Here is a 17,372-nt window from a genome sequence, read left to right as displayed (position 1 = left end):
TCACGGTCCGAGGGACTGAGCCCCTCGCCGGGCTCTGCACTGACAGTGTGGAGCTGCCTGGCTTCTCACTCTCTCCTCCCTCTCTCTGCCCCGCCTCAGCTCGTGTGCTGTCTCAAGATAAATAAAACAAACTTAAAAATAAAAAGCATTTCTCAGCCACGGTTTGCCTTGTGATTTTCCTTTTCTGATTATAACGTGAGGGCTGGAAGACAATCTACACCCGCCCCCTCTCCTCCACAAGTCTATTCAGGGAGAGGACTGTCCCAAACTGGCTGAAGTTACATGGGAAACAGAGTGAAGAGACGGGGGAAGCCTGCTGACCACCAACAACTCCCCGGTTCCTCGGTGAGCAGAGGAAGCCCCGGACTTACACTAACTGGGGTAAGAGGAGAGCAGACCGTGTTCACAGGCTGCAGGATTGACACCTGAAACTCTGAGGCCACCTTCCCACCAGAGGGACCCCAGAGCCATCGTTCTTCTTCCCCAAACAACTGGCGCTGAGGGCCCTGGGAGCCCAAGTCAGGGCAGGAGGCTGGGCCCGGCCCAGGCTCAGTCACCAGTAAGCACGGACCAGCTCCATGTGGCTAAAAGGTATGGCCTTACAGATAAATAAAATCAATAAAGATGAGCAGCCCGTGTTTTGGAAATAGGGTTTAAGGTGCTTTGGAATAAACACGAGGAAAAGCTAAGCCCTGCACGTTTCCTGCCCAGGTGATGGGGCATTTGGTGGGGACCCAGAAACTGGAGAAACCAGTTCTGATGTCCCAAAGCTTCACAGGAAATATTTAACAGTAAACAGTCAACGGTGTGGCGTGGGTTCACATGCCAAGGAAGGCTCATTAACTAGGGCTTATTGGCAGTTATGTAAAACGATGATCCTATGGAACAAAACTACCATTCTTGGCCAGCTGCAGCCCCCGAGCCAACCTAAACTCAGTTTCAGACAGTGCTTCACCAGCGGGATTGTCCCGTGAGCAACTGGAAACCCACACGGGGTGAGAACACTAACAAACCAAACACCAAAAACAAACCTGGGAGCTCCTCTGGTCTGAAAGGCGGATTAGATTTTAGAGGTTCTGCCTGAAGTTCCCGCTCACCTTTAGGGTCCCCTGCCTGCAGTGAGGCACAACGGTACAAAGTAACCCCCAAGGGTACTGCCTGAGACTCGATAGGCAGGGGCAGGACCAGCGGAGGATGCTGGTCTGGCCTTTGTTCACATCCCGCTGTTACTCCACCCTCCGGAGTCAGGATAGTTGGTAGGCCCTGGAAAAGCCGTTTATTTGTAAGTGCAGGAACGACATGGCCAGATGTGCCTGATAAACACGCGAGCCTCTGAGAACACCATTCTCAGGTTAAACGCATTAGGCGAGTGTGTGGGGCCGTCCTAGCAGCAAGGCCCCTCACCTTGCACATAGCAGGTAATTTAAAAATAGCTGTTGAGGGGCGCCTGGGTGGCTCGGTCGGCTGGGCGTCCGACTTCGGCTCAGGTCATGGTCTTGCAGTTCACGGGTTCAAGCCCCACATCGGGCTCTGTGCAGACAGCTCGGAGCCTGGAGCCTGCTTCTGATTCTGTGTCTCCCTTTCTCTCTGCCCCTCCCCTGCTTGCACTCTGTCTCTCAAAAACTAAAATAAGGTGTTAAAAAATTTTTTTTTGTAAATAACCTCTACACCTAACGTAGGGCTTGAACTCACAGCCCCGAGATCAAGAGTCGGATGCTCTACCAACTGAGCCAGCCAGATAACTCACGAGCCTCCTTTCATAGAAACATGTTTAAAAAGAAAAATTGGAGGGGTACCTGGGTGGCTCAGTCGGTGAAGTGTCCCACTTCAGCTCAGGTCACGATCTCAAGGTTCGTGGGTTTGAGCCCCGTGTCAGGCTCTGTGCTGACAGCTCAGAGCTTGGAGCCTGCTTCAGATTCTCTGTCTCCCTCTCTCTTTGCCCCTCTCCTGCTCACACTCTGGGTCTCTCTCTCTCATTCTCTCTCTCAAAAATAAATAAACATTAAAAAAAAAATAGCTGTTGAGTGGGGTGCCTGGGTGGCTCGGTTGGTTAAGCGTCCAACTTCGGCTCAGGTTATGATCTCATGGTTTTTGAGTTTGAGCCCCGTGTCCGGCTCTCTGCTCTTAGCTTGGAGCCTGCTTCAAATTCTCTGTCTTCCCCTTTCTCTGCTCCTCCCCTGCTCATGCTCTCTCTCTCTCAAAAATAAATAAACATTTAGAAATAGCCGTTTACTATATACTTGAAACTAATATAACATTGTATATCAGTTATATTTCAATAAGAAAATTAAAATTTTCTTGTTGTTTTTATTCAAAACCTTACATGAAAATACATGAAGATCCATCAAGGCCGCCTTGCAGGGAAATACAAATGGGCTCCCCTTTCTCCTAAGGCACAGGGGCAGGGGAGGGGCAGTGCCGGGCCAGTGACAACAGCAGGGCTGGCCCTTCCACGGCCCGTCTTGAGAAGCCACACAAGAGAGCCATTTCTCCCACGCCCTTCCCACCCAATGCCACTTCGTGTCACATCTTTAATCCAGGCAGGAGCGTGCTGTGCAAGAGATGCCCTTGGAGCATGGGTGGACACTTGCCCAGAAGAGCAGGACACGGGAGCCCGGAGCCCCAGGGACTGGCTGGCGGCGGCACCCTGGGAGCAGCATGTGGAGAAAACACTCTCTGCCTGGCCGGGTCGGCACGCTGTCCCAGCAGCGAGCATCAGCAGGACGGGAGCCTCGAGGTGCCAGCTGGCAGGGCACCAACCATTCTCCTCTGCAGCCCTCCTGACATGCTCTTAAGGTCCAGAATGGATGACCACGCACAACAAACAAACAAAACAATCTCTATGTATTCTTTGGATGGCTTACAGGAAAGACGAAAGACGAAAGAACAGGGCAAAGAAGAGAAAGCAGAGCTGGGTGTAAGGCGTGTCGACCTGAAGACCTCGGGGTGCCTGAGGACACCACGGAGGGAGCGGCATAGTATGTGTGCGCCTGCTGCTGTGGGCCAGCATACCACTGGCCATCCCCCTACCCGGGACCCTCTCTAGGCCGAGTGGCTGAGCACGCAGGAGATCCCACACCATCCTATGGCACCAAAGACGGGCTCGGTGAAACCTCCATCTCTCTGCCCTCCTACATCCTCGCACATCATGGCCACACGCCCACCTTCGCCGTCAGACCCAAACTGCCACCTCCGCCGTCAGACCCACGACCGCCACGAGGTCTACAGCTCTACTCACGAATGTACAATCACAGAAAAGTTTAAGAGAATGACAAAAGGCTAACCTTTACAAGAAACAGAGTGAGATAATATTTAAACTGTTAGCCGTGATTCCACCATTTCCCCCTTACTGCCTGGATCGTGGTCACCAAAGACATCCTATAACCAATACACAGGAGCAATGAGGCTACAAGTCATGAAGTTCTGGCTTCTTACTTTCCAATGTCTAGCTCCTGGGAGAACCTTAGAGGCTCTGATCTGCCACAGGCGTGAAATGTTGGAGCAATGGCACAGAGACAGGAAGAAGAGGGCACAGGCCCTGCCACCACCCGTGGGCCCGCTGAAGCCCAGGGGAGACATGCTACACGGGGTACCCACGTTCTATGGGCTGGCAGTGTGGGAGCAGCACAGGGACCACAGGCATAGAGAGAGGGACAAGGACATCTCAGGGACACCTACCCCCCTCAAGCCAGGGTACATTTCTGCCAATCCGTGGAATGGGGTTTGAAACAGAAAGCTAAAATGAAAATTCCATCCTGAGATTTGTTTCTTCTATAGAAAAAAAATTTTATTTGAAGATTCCTTATTTTTAATTTTTTTTTTTTTTAATTAAAGAGAGGGAAAGCGCCCACGTGCAAGCAGAGTTGGCACAGAGGGAGAGTCTTAAAGGCTCCAGGTGAGGGCGGAGCCCCACGTGGGACCTGACTGCACCACCCTGAGATCATGACCTGAGCTGAAGCCAAGAGTCGGGACACTCAACCAACTGGGCCCCCCGGGCGCCCGTGAATATTCTTACTCACAAGGACAGAATGCGTCTGCTAGCATCCGGCGTGAACATAAGCACACAATACTGATGACAGTATTAAGCAAATCAACATCAGAGTGCTGACAAGGCACAGAGATCCCATAAAAGTCACAGAGGACTCAGTTTCCACCCCAAGTAACTGAGGATGTATTTCAATCCATTTAAACAAAACTAGCTGAGTACCTGCTAAATTGCCAGAAAGTGTGGGTACAAGGGAAGACACAGGGGTGAATGAGGCCGAGTGTCCAGTCCTGAAGAGCCGTGGCCCAGGGAAACCCCAGGAGAGGGGACAGGTATCCTTGAGCAGGAGAGAGGGTTACTCGCTGAGAGAGGAAGGGGACAGGCCCTGAAGCAGATGTGGCATCACTGGCGAGGTGTCACGGGGCACATCAGCAACCGCCATGTGTGGGTACCCAGCAGAGGAAGGAGCCCCTCTGCAGCAGGTGTATGCAGGAGGCAGTGAGGCCGGGGTCTGGGCAGGGCCTGCCTCCAGGGCAGGGGAGGGGTGGGGGGCTTTGGATGGGACTGGGGACACAGAATCAGACTGTGGATGCCTGAAAGGCCAGGCCAGGGCCCAGCGTGAAAGCTCTAAGCACCAGTCCTTCATCTCTGCCCAGATGCAAGCAGCGAACAGAGGGGAGGCCAGAGGCCAGATTCAAAGTCCCAGGGAGGGTTCACAGTGAGAAGTGCAGGGACAGCAGAGGACAAATCGAGAGGGGCTGAGGCCCCAATCTGCAAACAGCTTCTCTGCAGGTGTGAATGGCACCCAGAACAGACAGGAGCTTCTTCCGGGTACCGCCAGCCTGAGTGTCTGTGCGGACGTATGGCCGGCTCCCAGGCTCCATGCTGAGGCTGCTCAATTTTGCTGTTGTGGCCTGCCAGCATCCACAGACGCCACATGGCAGGACAGGCGAGGCTGTGTAGCAAGCAGCTTCACTGAGCTCGGAGGCGGTGGCCCGGGTGTGGCCTGCCTTGCTCTACACCTCTATTCTGACTCGTGTCTCTCTTCCGCAAAGGCAAGTCAGCTGTGGGGCATCTGGATCATCCTGGACCCTTATGTGCTGGAGATCCGGGCAGCAGAGATCTCCCCTGAGAACTTCCATGAGGTGTCCCACCTGCTGTCCCGAGCCAGCCCAACCTGTCCTCACTAAACTATGGGCGGCCACCAGCTCTCCTCCGGAACAACCTGGAAGGGTGGCTGTGGGCACTGAGGACATCTGCTTTCCTTCGGGCTCTCCGGACAGAGAGAAACAGCTCCCCTTAGTTCTAGGGACGGAAGCACAGGAAAGGCACCAGGGTAGCACCAGGGCCAGGCAGCGGCCCGCAGCCCCAGTGCTGGTAGCTCGCCAGCGTCACGAGAGCAGGAGACGTTTTCTTTGACATATTTAATTTAACCCATCTGGGGAGTCATCTTCTGTGCTTACATATCAACTTTAAAAGCCTACTAAAAGTTTCAACAGATTCTTTCTTTCTTTCTTTTTTTTTTTTTTTTCCCATTCTGAGAGAGCAAGTGCAAGCAGGGGACAGGAGGGAGAGAGAACTCCAAGAAAGCTCTGTGCTGTCAGCGCTGAGCCTGACACGGGACTTGATCCCACAAACCATGAGATCATGACCTTAGCTGAAATCAAGAGTCGGACACCTAACCCACTGAGACACCTAGGCGCTCCCAATAGGTTCTATTTCTACTATTCATTCATTCATTCATTCACCAACTTTTTGAGCGCCTAACAGTAAAAGCATTTTTTCTAAATATCTCTTTTAATACACATTTACACTATCCTGTATTTCTCTGGCTGTTTTAGTAGTTTAATCAGTAAAGCACCATTTCATAGATTTTATTCTGATGTGCTTTAAAAATGTGATCTCCTTGAAGCATTTTGATTTTATCACTAGAATTTGAAGTGTTTGATTTGGAAAGTGACGGTTCGCCAGCAGGGCAATACTGACTCAAGATCTTGTAATGAAGATTTCTACACTTGCTGTTACACACGCCATGTTTGCTCTTCACTTTAGAGGCTGTTCGGGGAGATGGTGGGAAGCAATGATGATGTCTGGTGCACCTCGCAGCCCTGACTTCTTAACGTGGCTGTGACACACACTGGTGCCCTGACCTTGGGCAAATCACTCTGTGACGAGAGCCTGACAGGAGAGCCTGCCTGCACCACCACCAAGGTCCCGTTCATCTGGCTCCAGCAGACAACATCATCTTCAGTATTGAAGCTTACTGAGCATCAGACATTGTACAGCATCGAGCAACACAGAGGATCCAACAAGAACCAGCCACCGTCCCGGACCCACCCCCTGGACCCCAAATCCAGGCTTCGTCATGGGCAGGCTGGACTCCGGAGCACAGAACGTGCACCCTCACCAGACCCTTCAAGGGACCTCAGCCAAGACACCAATCTTTGTCTTCATTTCCCTGCCAACATAACAAGGACGTTATTTCCCTCAAAGGAATGATATAAAAATTAACTGTGTGATGTTTACGAAGCCCTCCTGATTTCCCCCCAAAATGCTCTAATTTTTCCTGTTCCTGAGGAATGTACGCCAGGCCCAGCACAATGACCAGTGGGACGGACTCTGTCCTTAGGAAACACACTGTCCAGTGACCTTTCTGCTCCCTGAAGAGCCTGCAGACTTGCCTGCTGGTTTAAGCCAGGGGCCAGCAGGTAAGTCTACCAAGGGCCAGAGATCAGTATTTCTGGTGCTGTGGGCCTTACGGTCTCTGTCACAGCTCTCAACTCTGCTGTCGCGGTGTGAACTTAACCTTAGACGCTGAGATCTGAATTTCACCTAATTTCCGCACGTCATGAGACATGACCCTTCTTTGAGTCTTCTCCCAAACTTCAAAGTGGCTTATAGAGCAGTTTTTCGATACTCTTCTGAGGTGAGAAGACAGCTGAGGCAGCGTGCTCTTCCGTCAGAGCTGTGCACCCACCCGTGGTCGGAGGACGCCGAGCGACCCCGTGAGCTCTGTGCTCTGACACGTGTCCACGGAAACCACATCCCAAGAGGAGAGGCCCATGAATACTGTCCATTTTACAGACTCGGTTCAATGAGTTGTCAGTGAGTTTCCCGTGTGTGCAAAATGTTTTTTTCCAAAGCCTGCAATTCAAGGACGCTCCTTACCCTGGTCGTTTACTTTTCAGCAAGCTCTATGGCTGTGGCTCCAGGCCGAGGCGCTCTGTGTGGAGGCCCCGAGCACCCCGGCTCTCAGAGCTTCACCCCGGCACCCGCACTCCCGTCAGGAGAACAATGGGCTTCCTGACAGGTGCGGGCCGTCAGGGGCACAGGCGGGCAGGTGTGTGCACCTCTGTCCCCCACACCCTGTACCACCTGTCACTCGGTGCACAGGTCATGATCAGGCAGACATCACCTAACCTTCCCTTTCCAAGTCCGCAAACACCCTCTACTGTAAGGCAAGTGGAGACTCTGGTAAGAAACCTGGCGAGTGGCGGCTCCTCAGCCCCCCCAAGGACGGCGGCCCCTTCCTGTGAGAACACAACCAGTTCCCACCACCCACACCGCACCCATCAGACCGCGGGTCTCATCCCGTAAGTCTGTTTTACCTTCAGCCGGTAAGACACTCTTCCCCAGTAAAAGCAATTTAGTGCCACTTCCTAACAGTTAGTTGCAGAGAGGCTTCATTTTAGCTTAAAAATCTGGGCATTTGACGTCTCACCAAATGGTGGCACCTCACTGAACCTATATTTTACTTATTTTTCCTTAACTGATTTACGTTACAAATATTCCTCCCAGAGATGGATCATCCCCATCACCAAAGCAAGGAATTTCCTGGTCCTTCGAGAGAAACAGATCCTTTGATTCATCAAACATTCCACTTCTAGGCATGCAGTTTTAGCAAAAAATGCCAAGTCGCTCCATCCAACAGTGGCAATAGAACATCTTCAGGAACTCCATGGTGAGGCCCTCTGCGGCCCTGATGGGTGGGTGAGTGCACGTGTTTCCCCCAAGCCCTGGCCCGCCCTGCTCTTGCTCCCAGCTCTGCTAAGAGCTCTGACCTAGGTTCTCCCAGGAGGCCTACGTTTCCCGAATGGAGACATCAAGGCCCTTGTCTTGATGATTTGATTGGTCCTGATTGGTGATTCTTTCCTCTGTGGGTTCGTGGTCTAGCACTTGCTGTCATTTATAACACTGCTGGCAACCTCTTTTCAGATGGAGATTATTTGAGAACGAGGAACATGATCAAAGGGTGAAGTCCCAGATCCAACGCAGAACCAGAAAATTGCCCACAGAAACATCAAAATGCCTTGTTTCTTTATTTCTACTCTAGCAGCTAAACGTCCAACAGTGCTCTAGCAAGGTGATACGGACCCCACGTTAAAGCACAGGAAACAGATAAAACTGCATGTTGTGGATCCGCTCCATAGAAATCATTCATCGCTGCTATGAGGCACTTCGCCAAGCATTCACTGGGCACTGTTTTATGCCAGATGCCGGAGGATTATAAACAAGAATGAGATACAGTCCCTGCCCTTGGGACCATACAATTTAGCTGCAGAAACACATCTCTCAGATGCAAGATAATTACAAAATACTGTCAAAGGAAAGTACCAAATACAATAGTTTTAAAAATCCAAGAATGAATGACATAGACCTGATACAGCAAGAACATAGTCTAGAAGTCCAGGAGCTGAGTGCAGACGTCTCTTCTGCCTGCGACTCTTGGCAAGTTCTGAAGTTCGATGTGAATCCCTATCTCTATGTTCAGACGTAACCATGATGGAAGTCTCCCATAAGCTTTGGCGTATCACATTTTGGTCTCAGAAAATCCAAACGTCTGAAAAGCGTGAGCAGTTTCACAAAAAGGAATATATGCATTCAATTCCACACGAGCAGGGCACCAGGTGGGAGCTGTGGGATAGGAAACCATGTGGGGTTTGCCTTCCCAGTGGATGAGGCAGAAATGGGATGGGCCTCTCTCCTGCACCCTCCTTCTCTGCCACTTTTGCCCCACCCTCTCCTCCTTCCCCGCTTTCATGCTGTGAGCTGTACGGTCCTCACTCTGCTTTTCAAGCCAGGAGCCAACTGACTGAAACCACTGCACAGCCGCCCATGCCCACGCGTGGCTTCCAGGGCTCTGGTCCTCCCACCACGAGCCACAGCAAACACAGTGGTAAAATTCTATGTCGGCAGTTGCCCGAAGAGAATAGCTGGGAGGAGGAAGGGCCTCCTGCACCTCCCGCTCTGCCCTGCCGGCCCCCCGGGCCCCAGGGCAGACCCCAGCCGCAGCCATCTCTTCAGTCCTGCTGGGAACCTCGTGGAGACATGTCAGAAGCAGAGGGGCTTTGCAGAGGGGGCTTCCTCACAAGGGCTGCACCTGCACAAGCAGTCTGTGGAGTCAAACTGGTTCTGGCCATAGCAGCAGGGTACCAGGCACTGGAAAGCCAATGGGAGGGAAAGCACTGACCCTCCCTCCAAGGAGGCCTTTGTCTAGCAGAGGAAGGACATCGTGAAGATCCCACTCGGGACACGCAGCCTCCCCACCGAGGTCCCCACCACAACAGCCCGCCCTCGCTCTACTCCCAAGCTACCAACACTGGTGCTCCAGAGTGAGGCTCAGCGAACGTATCTGATGGAAGATGTCTAGAACGTGAAAGGTACTACCTAACAAAAATCAATAAAAGGTGCGCCACAGGCTCAAAAGCAGAGAGAAGGCAGCACGAGACCCGGTGTCAGCAGAGCGCTTCCTAACCTTTGCTTCAGTGCCCTTGTGCAACGGAGGCATGATGCTCCTGCAGGGCTGGAGGACAGGGGGCAGAGAAGACCAGCAAACATGCAGCCCCATCCTGCGGCGTCCTCTGAAGAACGAGGCAGGCAAGTGACTGGCTGCGAATGTTTACTGCAGAAGCTTTTTGCTTTATCCACCAAAGGACAGAGCCAGTCAGAGAGACCAAGTTAAAGACGGAGGATGAAGCGGAAGCAAAGACAGGGAGCGGGGCCCATCTGCACAGCAGCCCCCAGGGAGGGCGAGGGGCGGGCTCCAGGCCCAGGTGGAGAAGCCTCAGGGCGAAGGGCAGTGCCCACGCTTGCAGTGAACAGTAAGGCTGCCCCATTTTAAGTGCTCTTCCAGATTATTTCTGCAATATTACAACATAAATTATTAAAGTATGGAAGTTTAAAACCTACATACTACACAAGGAGTTCGTGAGGACTCAAAGACTATTAGAGTCTTAAGAGTTCAAAGGTGGCTGTTTTGCCTCACATAACAGAGACGCCCGCAGGAAAGGCGTGAAGAGTGTTATGTGTGATAAACACGATGATGGAACCTCACCGAGAGTGGCACGCTCAGTGATGCTGTCACTCAAGTTGCCCGCCGAGTGCCCGGAATGAACAGGGCCGGGTCGCCGAGCGCCAGGGTAAAGAGGACCGTAATGCAGTCAGGCTTTGCCTGAGGCATGTGGAGGCCAGTCCAACCAGAAGCTAATGCTGCATGGACGTTAGCTGACCTTCACTGCAGGGCTGGGCGCACAGCTCACCCGTATGAGACTCCCTGTCCACTGTGGGCCAAACCATGCTCCCTGCACGTGCATGGTGCTGCTGGTGTCGGTACGGCTCACGGTGACACCACCGAGGCGCGTGTGCCCCAAGGGCCGTGCATCCACTAAGTCTTGAAAAGTCTTACAGCGGCACTGAGGTGCACTGCTTCTGATGTGGTATGGCTCAGATTTTATAACAGGCCTTTCCTTCCATTTATTCGTATTTCCTTCCTTTTATTCCCCAATCAAAGATGACTGGGCACTTTCTGATGAGTGGTGATGAGCAGAAAAGGTGGCTGCCGCCTCCTGTAAGCTCTGAAGAAGCCGCTGGGGCACTCAGACAGTGCTCCCCAGGTCCCTGGTACACCAGAGAGGCATCTGGAATGTCCTAAGCATCCTGTTGGCTCTTCCCCAACAGAGCAGCAAGAGGTAACTGGAAAGCACCACTGTGCTCCGGGAAGGGGAGAGCAGAAGGCTTCTGAGAGCAGGCACCACGTCTGCTTGCTGCATTCTACCTGGCTCAGCAGTGGCAGGGGGACACCCCATCTTCTCTAGAGGACTTCACAAAATGCTCTGGGCAGGCACCCGTGTCTGACAAAATAGCACAGAAGCCAGTGTGCACAGGATGGACCAGGAACCAGGGCTCCCGGAGGCCCAGAACCCCCCGTCACACGCCAGGGGCCCAGCTACCAGAGCCAGGCAAGGGTGGCGAGGCATCGACAGAGGTGTCTGCAGGATACCTCAAGACACGCGACTATCTCCTCCACCTTGGCAACCTCGTCTTCAATTGCACAGATGCAAAACCCCAACAACCCGCCCCCCCGCCGACAGCTCCTTAAAGTGGGGCCTCACAAGCTACCTGATCACTGTGTAATTCAGTCCATTGCTTCGCTGACTTTCCCTCCTAAGTGTGCAGAGATCCCAACTTAATCCCATACATACCCCACCTTTGTGTGTGCTCTCACATGGGCTGTACGAGCCAAGCGCCAAAGGCCCTCCTGAGCTATTCAAAGTACAACAACGACCATGTCCTCTAGAACGGTAAGGTGAACACATGCATGCACAGTCATCAACACGGACAGGAAGAGCAGCAAGCACACAGCCAGCTTTCAGAAAGGACGCAGCTACAGCTGGGAAGCCCAGCTCCTGCATGTGTTCTCAGCACCGAGGACAGCGTCTCCTGTTAGCTGTGTGACTGCCCTTTGTGCGTGAGGAAGGCAAGCTGTCTGCGTTTTTCTTCACTAGAAGTAACACTGCAGCCCTTTCTTTTTCTTTTTTTTATGTAACTGTTGCAGATGACTCCTTGTCATAGATCGCAGACTTCTGCGTCTGTAAATGAATGTATGTATAATATGGGATATAACCTTCACATATATAATCTACCTCCCTGGATTTTTAATAAATATGTAAAGCCATATACCACCTTAAAGCTAGAGTCAAGCTGTTGGGACAAGAGAAATATTGCTGGGTGCAAACCTAACAGGGCACTTTTTAAATTGCCCATGAGTACCAGCGAGCAGGGATGCCCAGCCCTGCAGCCACGTGGGTCCACTGTTCATGGTGAAGACAGACGTTTGGACCACCCAGACAAGGCGCTCCTCGGCAGTGGGAGCGGAGTGAGGCCCTGGGGGGGCCTGCCCTGCCCACCCTCACAACCAACCCAATCAACCAAGACAGCCAAGAGGGAACGACCCTGGGCTGATGAGAAGGTAGGCCACTGAAACTGCATCTATTTTCAGTCCCCACCGCTGGTTAAAAACCTCCATCCTCCTTGGGACACTTCCCACAGGGGCTCTAGTGGCCCCTGGGAGCGGCCCTTCGCGTGAGGAGAATACACACCACCCGGTTACGGTCCTAACAGGGAACCGACGCCAATAACAGCTGGCACAGATCCCATTTTTGCCGGAGAAGCTCTGACAACGGGGAAGGTACCTGGTCTGACTGGACAGGCCACAAATCTTGAGTGCAGAGTAAGTGCTGAGCCAGAGAGAGAGGGCACAGCAAGGTGAGCTCCTGCTGGAGTCACTCTAACTCTAAGGCGCACATTCCCTCCGGTCCCTCCCTCCCGGTGATAGCGCCTTTCTTTCAGAAAAGACCACTGGGTGGTTGTCAAGAGCCGATTCCACTTTGGCTCCGCCAATGACAAGGTAAGTGTAGGATGATGCACTTGATGTGGACAAAGTCAAAGAACGTCCCACATGGTGCCGGCGTTAAGACATCCCCTCCAGTTCACAAGAGAGGAATTGTATTCTGTGGAATGTTCATAAGAACTCGTTAGAGCTCCCACGGCTGGTTAGTGACAGAACCCAAACCTACCCTTATCAGCATGACCCCAGACTCCAGCTCACTCTGCTGCCCACACTGCCTCAGTTTCCCCATCCACGTAACAAGGCAGGAGAGAGCATGACCTCCAAGTTCCTTTCTCTTTCTGCCTGCCTGTTTAGTTTCACTGGGAGGGGAGAGGAAAGCAGATGAGGGTCAAGGAACAGACAGGCCAGTGGTAGCAGGACAGCAGTCTGGGAGGAAGGCCCCAATTTGGTATTAAGAACTGTATGAACCTACTAATAACTGAAAATCCACTTTTTAAAATTGTGTTTTGCCAAAAGGAGGAACAGCGATCAGGTGTTCATACTCAACGCGAAGAGCTAACATCATGCTTAATGGTGAAAAGCTGAGAGCTTTTCCTCTAAGATCAGGAACAACAAAAAGATGTACACTCTCACCACCTTTATTCAACACAGTACTGGAAGTCCCAGCCAGAGCAATCGAGCAAGGAAAAGAAATAAGACATCCAAGCTAGGAGGAAGAAGTAAAACTGTCACTATTTTCAGATGACATGATACTACAGGGAGAAAACCCTTAAAACTCTACCAACAAATGGTTGGAACTAATACATGAATTAATAAGGCTGTAGGACACAATATCAATACACAAAATATGTTGCATTTCTATATACTAAGAATGAAATAGCAGCAAGAGAAATTAAGAGAATAGTCCCATTTATAACTGCACCAAAAAGAATTAAATACTTGGGTATAAATTTAACCAGGAAGGTGAAAGACCTGTACTCTGAGAGCTGTAACACACTGACGAAAGAAACTGCAGATGGCACAAAGAATAGGAAAGACCACCCCTGCTCGTGGATGGGAAAACAAGTGTTGTTAAAATGCCCATATTATCCAAAGCAATCTACAGATTCAGTGCAACCTCAAAAACATTCCAGTGGCATTTTTCACAGAAATATGGCAAACAATCCTAAAATGTGTATGGAACCACAAATAGCCAAAGCAATCTTGAGAAACAACAAAGCCGAAGGCATCACGCTCCCTGATTTCCAACTATATCACAAAGCTATCGTGAAACAAAACAGTATGGCATCAGCATGAAAACAGACACAACAATCAATGGAACAGAATAGAAAGCTCAAAAGTAAATCCAAGCATGTATGGTCAATTAATTTGCCACACTGGTTTGGAAGTGCCATCATCAAAAAGACAAAAGATGAGTGTCGGCGAGCACGTAGAGAAACGGGAGCCCTTGTGCACTGCTGGTGGGAACACAAACTGGTGCAGCCACTGTCAAAAACAGTGTGGAGGTTCCTCCAGAAGTTAAAAATAGAGCTACCACACAACCCAGCAATCCAACTTCTGTGGAAATATCTGAAGGAAGTCAAGTCACTATCTTGAAGAGATATGTGCACCCCACGTTCACTACAGCATTCTCACTCACAACAGCCAAGATATGGAAACAACCTAAGTGTCTATCAACTGATGAACAGATTAAAAAAAAGAGAGACATGGTATATATACACAATGCAATACTGTATTATTCAACCATAAAGGGAAAAAAAAAGAAATCTTGCCATTTGTGGTAACATGGATGGACCCTGAGGGCACCATGCCAAGTGCAGTAAGTCAGAGAAAGACAAATACCATATGATTTCACTCATATCTGTGACCCTGGGGTGACCAAAATAGGTGAAGGGGGCCAAAAGGTAAGACTTCCAGTGGTAACATAAATAAGCCATAGGATGTACATAGTTAATACTGCTGTGCCGCAGATCTGAGAGCTGCTAAGAGAGGAAACCGTGAAAGTTCTTATCACTAGAAAAATGTTCTGTAACTATGTGTGGTGACAGATACTAGCCAAACTTACTGTGGCGATCATTCCACAATATACACAAATATTCAATCATCATGTTGAGCACCTGAAACTTCTATAATGTCGATGATACCTCAATAAAAAAAGAATTAGCACTAACCTACTAATAACCCCAAACCCATTATTTAAAATGGCGTCTGGCCAAAGGAGGAAAAAAAGTCCACTTTTAAAATGAACTTTCTTGAATATGATGGATGTAAAAGTGAAAATACAAAAGAAAAAACCCGGCCCTGTTCATTTAATTGGACCACCATGAGAATTAGTTTATGAAGTAAACCTAGTACATAAGAGTTCTGAGATTAGATTAAATATTGTTTATAAATGAAATTTATCAGGCTTTTTTTTTTCACTAGAAAGACAAGTGAAAACTAATTCAATTAACTAGAAACTATGGATAAAACTCATTATCATCATCCAATGGCATTTACAAAGCACAGTCTTAAGTTTCCACAAACAACTGGCCTGACCTTGGGGCTTCTTCTAAGAAATAACCATCAGATGTAAGAGGGTGTGACCACAAAGGAGAGTAGCCGGGGTTAGCTGCAAACGGACTAGTTCGTGAAATTAAAGGAGTAAACACTCGTGAATGGCAGCGTCTGAATAACCTCCAGTGACCAACACTGTTTACTAAACACTTCACAAGCAAGGCACCGGGAGAGGACACAAGGCAGGTGGGATGTAGCCCAGCCCCAGAGAGCAGACACCAAGTATGGGAGACAAGGTGTGTATGCACCAAAGTCACTAATACCAGAAAAAGGCATCCTGTTCTCCTAAAGTTAGCAAGACTTATAAGGGATCAGACTGCTGTCTTCATATTACTACAACACTGAGATAGGATTAAGAACTGTCAATTTCTCAGCACTGGAAAGAGGCAGCACTTGTGAGCACATGACCCAGCTGTGACACAGGTCTGGATGGCCACTTCCAAGAAATGCGGGACGCCATTTGTACAGAGATCTGCTTTAAGTTCACTAACCCAGCAGGACTCAGGGCTCCGCTGTGGACAGACGAACCACACCACTGCACCAGGAAAACATCTTGGCTAAATATGCCTTTTTATCTTTTCTGTGAAACACCAACCAAAACTAAACAGAACAAAGGGGTGGTGAGGCAGGGTGTCTTCAGAACTGTGACGATCAGTCAGTCATGCAGTACCTGTAAGTCTACGAGCTGCACAGTTGGTTTTCCTTGGAGGCACAAGGCCTGAGCAATGAAAGCATGCAGATCCTCCAGGCAAAGCGTGTCCACCTGAAAGGGACAGAGAAAGAGAACCAGCATCAGCTCTGGGAAAAACCTGACCCTGCCATGGGCTCAATGGCTAAATGCAGGCACTTGCACAGGGCAGCAGAAGAGGCAGAGGTGAGCAGGAGTCCACAGTCCTGGTGTAAAGCTCTCCATGACGTCCAGGGCCAAGATGGACCAGGCCTGGTCACTCTCTAGCAAGGCAGAAATCTCTGGGACGCCCAGGAGGGGCATGAGCCACAACCAAGCTGGACTCTTAGAGCAACACAGGTGATTGTTTTGGGCACCAATTCCCAGGGCTGGCAGTTCAGGGGTCTGTAGTGTGAGCCGGCGAGATCAAGGCTGGGATAAACTTCCGCCCCTGCCAGCCCCGGTGAAACCTGTGTACTCAGATCCCAGTCTGACGGAAACCCCAACCCCCACATCTGAGCCCCTCCAGTCTTGCGTGGAATCGGGGCTAACCAAAGTGTGAGTGAAAACAGGGGGGCAGGGGTGTGGAGAAAGAGTGGATGTGGAAATTCTGGATCTCAAGTGAATGATGGGAATGACGACAGCAGGCTACTCTTGGACACCATCTCCTCTCAGGGTTACGGGCAGTGACTTTGCCAGCTCAGCCACCAAATTCTGCCAGCCAGACAAAAGCACTACACGAAGCCTTGCTCAGCGTTCTCACTGCCATCGTAGGAACACAAGACCTTCTTTCTGGAAGGGAATGCATTCTGTGGCAAGTAAACGCTTGAAGGGGAAAAAATCAGGGAAACAACCACAAACTCATGGATAAGAATTTCGATTCTTTCTCAATGATAAAAATGGCTAATATGTTTACTCCCAATAAAAATGACCCCATCATAAACCAGAACGACTGTTCCCTGGGGACTCCTGCTCCCCCCTGCTCTCCTGGAGAAGCAAATACTTCTGGCATCCGTCACCTCTGCCCCACGCAAGGCGGCAACCCTGTCACTACCCTGCCCTGTTCCATTTTTATTCTGAAGAAGTTGTTGCCTTTGTATAAATGACAGCTATAATGATTTCAGGAAAAACACAAAAGTCTACAGATGTGTGGTACTCATGACCAAGAAGAAAGGCTCCAATCTACAGAAGCCAGACCAAGCAAAGAACACACCGTTTTTCTATTCCATAAGCGCCCACCTCTCTTCTGTTTAGACTGGGTTTGTTCGCATGTAATTCTACTTCTTGCCATTAGCCAAGTTTTGAGTAAAATGCCTACTTATGAGAAAAGAATAACTATCTCATATGTCATGGTTTTCACGCTTAGCTAATTTCATATTCTGCCACCATCTTCGTAGTTAACCAATCTTAAACCACAGCAGAGAGTGCCAAATTCTTAGTAACACCAAAGTTTTTTTTAGAATTTCACATAACAGACATTATTATTATAAAACATTTGCTCTACTATAAATTATAAAAAATACGTACACTTGCTC

General features: G+C 50.1%; 1 protein-coding gene across 11 annotated transcripts in view; it reads right to left on the bottom strand.

Moving 5' to 3' along the window:
• The window catches only part of FAM120B (family with sequence similarity 120B), a 112,335-nt gene that overhangs the window by 37,250 nt on the left and 57,713 nt on the right, over positions 1–17,372 (bottom strand). For all 11 annotated transcript variants that reach the window (XR_007152342.1, XR_007152341.1, XR_007152338.1 and 8 more), the window contains one exon: positions 15,841–15,933. Coding sequence is in view for 4 of the 11 variants with exons in the window: in XM_047859743.1 (XP_047715699.1) it covers positions 15,841–15,933 (93 nt within the window). In the remaining 7 variants the exon portion in view is untranslated. The remainder of the gene's footprint in view (positions 1–15,840; positions 15,934–17,372) is intronic.

Source organism: Prionailurus viverrinus, chromosome B2 (assembly GCF_022837055.1).
Source record: "Prionailurus viverrinus isolate Anna chromosome B2, UM_Priviv_1.0, whole genome shotgun sequence".
Classification (NCBI taxonomy): Eukaryota; Metazoa; Chordata; class Mammalia; order Carnivora; family Felidae; genus Prionailurus; species Prionailurus viverrinus.
Note: the sequence above shows the minus strand (reverse complement) of the source record. Positions and strands in the feature narration are given on the sequence as shown.